Consider the following 8,726-nt stretch of genomic DNA (forward strand, 5'->3'; position numbering starts at 1 on the left):
CAGAGAGAGACAGAGAGTGACAGGAGAGAGAGTGACAGAGAGAGAGAGAGAGAGAAAGTGACAGAGAGAGAGAGAGCGAGAGAGAGAGAGAGAGTGACAGAGAGAGAGAGAGAGACAGAGAGAGTGTCAGAGAGAGAGAGTGTCAGAGAGAGAGAGAGAGAGAGAGTGTCAGAGAGAGTCAGAGAGAGAGAGAGAGTGTCAGAGAGAGAAAGAGAGAGAGAGAGTGTCAGAGAGAGAGTGTCAGAGAGAGAGAGAGAGTGTCAGAGAGAGTGAGATTGTGTCAGAGAGAGAAAGAGAGAGAGAGTGTCAGAGAGAGAGAGAGTGTCAGAGAGAGAAAGAGAAAGAGAGTGTCAGAGAGAGAGAGAGAGTGTCAGAGTGCTCAGCATCCTGTCAGAGGAGGACCAGGGCTGCATCTCAATAGTCTGAAGCAGCTTCATCTCCTCATCTCCTTTCCTCATCTCCTCTTTTCATCTCCTTTCTTCTCCTCTAATTTCTCTCCTTTATGAAACCATACATTTGCAAGCATCCTGTAAAATATATTGTTTTCAGCACGTTGATTCTGAGTCAGGAGGATTCAGTGCAGATGAAGGAGAGGAGACGAGGGGAGGAAGTCACTCTACACTGTTGAGAGACAGCCCAGCTGTTTGTGGTCTGTGACTCAATTCCTGTCAGAGAGACACCGAAGAAGAGAAAAAAGACTTTCTTGTCTTCACGTGTGACGGACCTGGTTCTGCCTCAACCCTTCAGATGCAGACGGAACTATTGATAAATCAACAATATGGCATCGATCTTCATTCCCCTTTATATCCTGGGTGAGTTTATCAGTTGTTTATGGTTCAACAGCACCTTTCTCTCTCTCTCTCTCTCTTTTTCTCTCTCTCTCTCTCTCTCTCTCTCTCTCTCTCTCTCTCTCTCTCTCTCTCTCTCTCTTTTTCTCTCTCTCTCTCTCTCTCTCTCTCTCTCTCTCTCTCTCTCTCTCTCTCTCTCTCTTCTCTCTCTCTGTTATCTCTCTCTTTCTCTCTCTCTCTCTCTGTTAATCTCTTTCTTTCTCTCTCTCTCTCTCTCTCTGTTATCTCTCTCTTTCTCTCTCTCTCTCTCTGTTATCTCTCTCTTTCTCTCTCTCTCTGTTATCACTCTCAATCTCTGTTATCTCTCTCTCTCTGTTATCACTCTCCTTCCATACCCTTCAGTTGATGTTGATGTTTATACAGGTGTATAAAATTGAGCACACCGCCATGCAATCTCCATAGACAAACATTTGTAGTAGAATGAGCCTTACTGAAGAGCTCAGCGACTTTCAACGTGGCACCGTCATAGGATGCCACCTTTCCAAGTCAGTTTGTCAGATTTCTGCCCTGCTAGAGCTTCCCCGGTCAACTATAAGTGCTGTTAATGTGAAGTGGAAATGTCTAGGAGCAACAACGGCTCAGCCACGAAGTGGTAGGCCACACAAGCTCACAGAACGGGTCTGCTGAGGGCTGAAGCGCGTAGGTGGTAAAAATGGTCTGTCCTCAGTTGCAACACTCACTACCAAGTTCCTAACTGCCTCTGGAAGCAACGTCAGCGCAAGAACTGTTAGTCGGGAGCTTCATGAAATGGGTTTCCATGGCTGAGCAGCCGCACACAAGCATTTCGCTACACTCGCATTAACATCTGCTAACCATGTGTATGTGACAAATAAAAATTTGATTTAAGATCAATGCCAAGCGTCGTCTGGAGTAAATCTCTCGCCATTGGACTCAGGAGGAGTGGAAACGCTTCACCATCTGGCAGATGAATCTGGGTTTGGCGGATGCCAGGAGAACGCTCTCTGCCCGGATGCGTCGTGTCGAACTGTAAAGTTTGGTGGAGGAGGTCTGTGGCTGTTTTTTTTTTTTGGTTCAGGCCCCTTTGTTCCAGTGAAGGAAAATCTGAACGCTACAGCATACAGTGGCATTCTAGATGATTCTGTGCTTCTAACTTTGTGGCAACAATTTGGGGAAGGCCCTTTCCTGTTTCAGCATGACAATGCCCCCGTGCACAAAGTGAGGAACATGCAGAAATGGTTTGTCGAGATCGGTGTGGAAGAACTAGACTGGACTGCACATAGCCCTGACCTCAATCCCATCAAGCACCTTTGGGATGAATTGGAACACCGAGCCCAACATCAGTGCCCGTCCTCACTAATGCTCTTGTGGCTGAATGGAGCAAGTCCCCACAGCAATGTTCCAACATCTAGTGGAAAGTCTTCCCAGAAGAGTGGAGGCTGTTATAGAAGCAATGTTCCAACATCTAGTGGAAAGCCTTCCCAGAAGAGTGGAGGCTGTTATAGCAGCGATGTTCCAACATCTAGTGGAAAGCCTTCCCAGAAGAGTGGAGGCTGTTATAGCAGCAATGTTCCAACATCTAGTGGAAAGCCTTCCCAGAAGAGTGGAGGCTGTTATAGAAGCAATGTTCCAACATCTAGTGGAAAGCCTTCCCAGAAGAGTGGAGGCTGTTATAGCAGCGATGTTCCAACATCTAGTGGAAAGCCTTCCCAGAAGAGTGGAGGCTGTTATAGCAGCAATGTTCCAACATCTAGTGGAAAGCCTTCCCAGAAGAGTGGAGGCTGTTATAGCAGTAATGTTCCAACATCTAGTGGAAAGCCTTCCCAGAAGAGTGGAGGCTGTTATAGCAGCAATGTTCCAACATCTAGTGGAAAGCCTTCCCAGAAGAGTGGAGGCTGTTATAGCAGCAATGTTCCTACAATGAGATGTTCAACAAGCAGGTGTCCACATACTTTTGTAACTAATAGATGAACACACACACACACACACAAGACTTATGATCATGTCGTGTTTAGTCGGTATTTGTGAGAATGAATGTTTTTTCCTCTCTTCTAGGTGTGGTCCTCCACATAGTCAAAGCAGATGAAAAAACAGGGCCCAACAAGGATGAGCCCATCCCCACTACCACCCTTACTGTCATCCCCACTACCACCCTTACTACCACCCTTACTGCAACCCTTACTACCACCCTTACTGCCACTGCTGCTCATACCCCCTCAGCCAATCAGAACAGTCCTACAGTTACTACCCTGGTCCAGCCAGACAACCGTGACGCTAACCTTACCAACAACATCACCGTCGGTAGAGATGGCAACCAATCCTTGTTGAACGACGTGACAACGTTTGCCATGGAAACGATGTCGTCGGAGGCGACCGCCAGCCAATCTGAGGAATCTGAGGAAGTGGATGAGAAGGATACCATAACGACACTATCACCGGGTAACGTAATGCGTAATGGACAATTTGTGTCTGTCTGTGTGTGTGTGTGTGTGTGTGTGTTTGTGTGTGTGTGTGTGTGTGTGTGTTTGTCTGTGTGTGTGTGTGTGTGTTTGTCTGTGTGTGTGTGTGTGTTTGTCTGTGTGTGTGTGTCTGTGTGTGTGTGTGTGTATGTTTGTGTGTGTGTGTGTGTGTGTGTGCCCACGTGTGTGATGTAGGGCCGAGAGTCCTGTAGCTAGCTAGCTGCATGTCAGTCTTCCTGTGCATGTAACCACAGCCGTCACGCCTGAGCTCACACACAGCGAGCTTGCTGGCTCCCATCTGCCACAGGAAAGACAGACCACTAGGCCGTTAGACGTGTTTTCTAAACTTGGGTCCCTTTTTGAAAAATAACAAAATTCCATTATCAATCTACAAGCAATAGCCAATAATTACAAACCAAAAACAGTTTTATTTAAAAAAAAATTAAACTTACATAGTGTGAATACTTTCTGAATATATATATATATACATATATATACAGTAGAGCAAAAAGTATTTCTGTCAGCCACAAAAAACTCCTACAATGTGATTTTCTGGAGAGAAAAAAATATCATTTTGTCTGTCATAGTTGAAGTGTACCTATGATGAAAATTACAGGCCTTTCTCATCTTTTTAAGTGGGAGAACTTGCACAATTGGTGGCTGACTAAATACTTTTTTTGCCCCACTGTATATACATACACATATATGATATATTGCCATTTAATGGATATATTGCCATTTATAAACTGGGTGGTTCGAGCCCTGAATGCTGGTTGGCTGACAGCCTTGGTATATCAGACCGTATACCACGGGTATGACAAAACATTTATTTTTACTGCTCTAATTAGGTTGGTAACCAGTTTATAATATCAATAAGGCTCCTTGGGGGGGTTGTGGTATACGGCCAATATACCACGGCTAAGGGGCTGTATCCAGGCGTGGCGTCGGGCCTAAGAACAGCCCTTAGCCGTGGTATATTGGCCGTATACCACAACCCCCTCTGGCTTATATGAGTGTTTCTGTGTTTGATGTTGATGGTTGACAGTTGATGTTGTTTCAGCGCTGATAGAATCTACTGGAGGAGGCAGTGCCACAGCAGGTACCATCAATATGATCACACCTACTACATTCAAGGGTTTTTCTTAATTTGTTACTATTTTATACTTTGTAAAATAATAAGACATCAAAACTATGGAATCATGTACCAAATGAAAATATATTTTAGATTTTAGATTTTTCAAAGTAGCCACCCTTTGCCTTGATGACAGCTTTGCGCACTCTCGGCATTCTCTCAACCAGCTTCACCTGGAATGCTTTTCCAACAATCTTGAAGGAGTTTCCACATATGCTGAGCACTTGTTGGCTGCTTTTCCTTCACTCTGCGGTCCATCTCATCCCAAACCATCTCAATTGGGTTGAGGTCGGGTGATTGTGGAGGCCAGGTCATCTGATACTTCTTGGTCAAATAGCCCTTACACAGCCTGGAAGTGTGTTGGGTCATTGTCCTGTTGAAAAACAAATGATAGCCACACTAAGCACAAACCAGATGGGATGGAGTATCGCTGCAGAATGTTGTGGTAGCCATGCTGGTTAAGTGTGCCTTGAATTATAAATACATCACAGACAGTGTCACCAGCAAAGCATCCCGACACCATCACACCTCCTCCTCCATGCTTCACGGTGGGAACCACACACCATCACACCTCCTCCTCCATGCTTCACGGGGAACCACACATGCAGAGATCATCCGTTCACCTACTCTGCGTCTCACAAAGACACGACGGTTAGAGCCAAAAATCTCAAATTAGGTCTCAAAGATCTCAGATTTCCACCAATCTAATGTCCATTGCTCATGTTTCTGCCCAAGCAAATCTCTTCTTCTTATTGGTGTCGTTTAGTACTGGTTTCTGTGCAGCAATTCGACCATGAAGACCTGATTCACACAGTCTCCACTGAACAGTTGATGTTGAGATGTATCTGTTACTTGAACTCTCTGAAGCATTTATTTGGGTTGCAATCTGAGGCTGGCAACTCTAATGAACTTCTCCTCTGCAGCAGAGGTAACTCTGGGTCTTCCTTTCGTGTGGCGGTCCTCATGAGAGCCAGTTTCATCATAGCGCTTGATGGTTTTTGCGGCTGCACTTGAAACTTTAAAAGTTCTTGAAATGTTCCGTATTGACTGATCTTCATGTCTTAAAGTAATGATGGACTGTCGTTTCTCTTTGCTTATTTGAGCTATTCTTGCCATAATATGGACTTGGTCTTTTACCAAATAGGGCTATCTTCTGTACACACCCCTACCTTGTCACAACACAACTGATTGACTCAAACGCATTAAGAAGGAAATCAATTCCACAAATGAACTTTTAACAAGGCACACCTGTTAATTGAAATGCATTCCAGGTGACTACCTAATGAAGCTGGTTGAGAGAATACCAAGAGTGTGCAAAGCTGTCATCATGCAAAGGGTGGCTATTTTGAAGAATCTCAAATATATTTTAATTTTTTGTTTACTACATGATTCCATATGTGTTATTCCATAGTGTTGATGTCTACAATGTAGAATACAGTAAAAATAAAGATCCCAACTTCTGACTGTAAATGTTTATACATTTTTACACTTATTTGAAATTGGAATGAACTGCAACACTATTTACATCTCTCCTCCCTCCCCCTCCCTCCCCCCCTCCTCTCTCCCTCCCTCCCTCCCTCCCTCCCTCCCTCCCCTCCTCCCTCCCCCTCCCTCCCCCTCCCTCCCCCTCCCTCCCTCCCTCCCTCCCTCCCTCCCTCCCTCTCTCCCTCCCCTCCCCTCCCTCCCCCCTCCCCTCCCCCCTCCCTCCCTCCCTCCCTTCTCCTCTCTCTCCCTCCCCCTCCTCTCCTCTCCCCTCTCTCCTTCCTCCCTCCCTTCCTCCCTTCCTTCCTTCCTTCCTTCCTCCCTCCTTTCTCTTTCTTCCTTCCTTCCTTCCTCCCTCCTTCCTCCCTCCCCCTCCCTCCCTCCCCCTCCCTCCCTCCCCTCCCTCCCTCCCTCCCCTCCCCCTCCCTCCCTCCCTCCCTCCTCCCCTCCCTCCCTCCCTCCCTCCCCCCTCCCTCCACCCTCTCCCTCCCCCCTCCCTCCCTCCCTCCCCCTTCCCTCCCTCCACCCTCCCTCCCTCCCTCCCTCCCCCCTCCCTCCCTCTCCCTCCCTCCCCCTCCCTCCCTCCCTCCCTCCCCCTCCCTCCCCCCCTCCCTCCCTCCCTCCCTCCCTCCCTCCCTCCCTCCCTCCCCTCCCTCCCCCCTCCCTCCCTCCCTCCCTCCACCCTCCCTCCCTCCTCTCCCTCCCCCCTCTCCCTCCCTCCTCCTCCCCTCCCCCTCCCTCCCTCCCCCTCCCTCCCCCTCTCCCTCCCTCCCTCCCTCCCTCCCTCCCTCCCCTCCCCCTCCCTCCCTCCCTCCCCTCTCCCTCCCTACCCTCCCTACCTCCCCTCCCTCCCTCCCTCCCTCCCCCCCCCTCCCTCCACCCTCTCCCCTCCCTCCCCTCCCTCCATCCCCCTCTCTCTCTCCTGTAGGCTATGTAATCCTGATTCTCATATTGTTAGTCATTGTGTGTCTGGTGGTGGTTCTCTATATCCTGAGGAAGAAGTCAAGGGTGAGACATTTAACAACAAGTACTTGTGATCTTGTTACTGCTAGAATGTATGTCTAGGAAAATCATGGTCAGAAAACACTATTAAACTATTGTGTTTTTTGTTTCTATTTCTCCAACAGAAGTATTCGTTTGACCTGCACCTTGCGGGATACGACCACGACACCCCACTCACCTGCATGGAACAAGCCGGAACCTTCGAACCCAATGGTAACCATGGTGACTTACCTGTCTGTCTGTCTATTTTTGAATTTGATGATGGCTCTTCTCTAAGTGTGTGTTGATGATGGCTCTTCTCTAAGTGTGTGTTGATGATGGCTCTTCTCTAAGTGTGTGTTGATGATGGCTCTTCTCTAAGTGTGTGTTGATGATGGCTCTTCTCTAAGTGTGTGTTGATGATGGCTCTTCTCTAAGTGTGTGTTGATGATGGCTCTTCTCTAAGTGTGTGTTGATGATGGCTCTTCTCTAAGTGTGTGTTGATGATGGCTCTTCTCTAAGTGTGTGTTTATGATGGCTCTGCTGTCAGTGTGTGTTGATGCTGGCTCTTCTCTAAGTGTGTGTTGATGATGGCTCTTCTCTAAGTGTGTGTTGATGATGGCTCTTCTCTAAGTGTGTGTTGATGATGGCTCTTCTCTAAGTGTGTGTTGATGATGGCTCTTCTCTAAGTGTGTGTTGATGATGGCTCTTCTCTAAGTGTGTGTTGATGATGGCTCTTCTCTAAGTGTGTGTTGATGATGGCTCTTCTGTCAGTGTGTGTTGATGATGGCTCTTCTCTAAGTGTGTGTTGATGATGGCTCTTCTCTAAGTGTGTGTTGATGATGGCTCTTCTGTCAGTGTGTGTTGATGATGGCTCTTCTCTAAGTGTGTGTTGATGATGGCTCTTCTCTAAGTGTGTGTTGATGATGGCTCTGCTGTAAGTGTGTGTTGTATCATGTTTCCAGAGAAAGCTGGAGGTTTTGAGTACGTGATAGAGGGTGGTGGTGATGACCACCAGGCTATGAGCCCTGTAGCCAATGGCTCAGCTGGGGAGGCGGGGTCCACTGGAGAGAACGGTAAGGATAGATTTCTCTCCGTCTCTCTCTGTCTCTCTCTCTGTGTCTCTCTCTCTGTGTCTCTCTCTCTGTGTCTCTCTCTCTGTGTCTCTCTCTCTGTGTCTCTGTCTCTGTCTCTGTCTCTGTCTCTGTCTCTGTCTCTGTCTCTGTGTCTCTGTGTCTCTGTCTCTGTCTCTGTCTCTCTCTCTCTCTCTCTCTCTCTCTCTCTCTCTCTCTCTCTCTCTCTCTCTCTCTCTCTCTCTCTCTCTCTCTCTCTCTCTCTCTCTCTCTCTCTCTCTCTCTCTCTCTCTCTCTCTCTCTCTCTCTCTTCCTAAGAGGTCCTCTGGGGAGGAGGTAGGATGGACAATATTCAGTCAAACCTATCCTGATAAAAAGTAAAAACGTGAGTAAGATCGATATCGTTCTCTCTCATCCTCCCCTCTCTCTCTCTCTCTCTGTCTCTCATCCTCCCCTCTCTCTCTCTCTGTCTCTCATCCTCCCCTCTCTCTCTCTGTCTCTCATCCTCCCCTCTCTCTCTCTCTCTCTCTGTCTCTCATCCTCCCTCTCTCTCTCTCTCTCTGTCTCTCATCCTCCCCTCTCTCTCTCTCTGTCTCTCATCCTCCCCTCTCTCTCTCTGTCTCTCATCCTCCCCTCTCTCTCTCTCTCTCTCTGTCTCTCATCCTCCCTCTCTCTGTCTCTCATCTTCCCCTCTCTCTCTCTGTCTCTCATCCTCCCCCTCTCTCTCTCCGCCCTTAAAGAGGGTGGGCTTTAGCCTGGACCTGGACCTGAGTGACAAGCAGTCGGACAAATC

The 8,726-nt window shown here is 47.9% G+C and overlaps 1 protein-coding gene across 2 annotated transcripts; it reads left to right on the top strand.

The window, feature by feature from the left end:
* The first annotated feature begins 659 nt into the window (after positions 1–659).
* LOC127906613 (uncharacterized) lies at positions 660–8,265 on the top strand. Of its 2 annotated transcripts, none has more exons than XM_052459027.1 (6): positions 660–812; positions 2,862–3,245; positions 4,326–4,364; positions 6,808–6,887; positions 7,007–7,094; positions 7,826–8,265. In XM_052459027.1, exons 1-6 carry the CDS (start codon positions 779–781, stop codon positions 8,248–8,250), a joined length of 1,050 nt encoding a protein of 349 aa, XP_052314987.1. In that variant the 5' UTR covers positions 660–778; the 3' UTR covers positions 8,251–8,265. The 2 variants fall into 2 exon arrangements, with proteins under 2 accessions (XP_052314987.1, XP_052314988.1); XM_052459028.1 differs by having other exon boundaries at positions 4,335–4,364.
* The last annotated feature ends 461 nt before the right edge of the window (positions 8,266–8,726 follow it).

This window comes from Oncorhynchus keta, chromosome 13 (genome assembly GCF_023373465.1).
Source record: "Oncorhynchus keta strain PuntledgeMale-10-30-2019 chromosome 13, Oket_V2, whole genome shotgun sequence".
Classification (NCBI taxonomy): domain Eukaryota; kingdom Metazoa; phylum Chordata; class Actinopteri; order Salmoniformes; family Salmonidae; genus Oncorhynchus; species Oncorhynchus keta.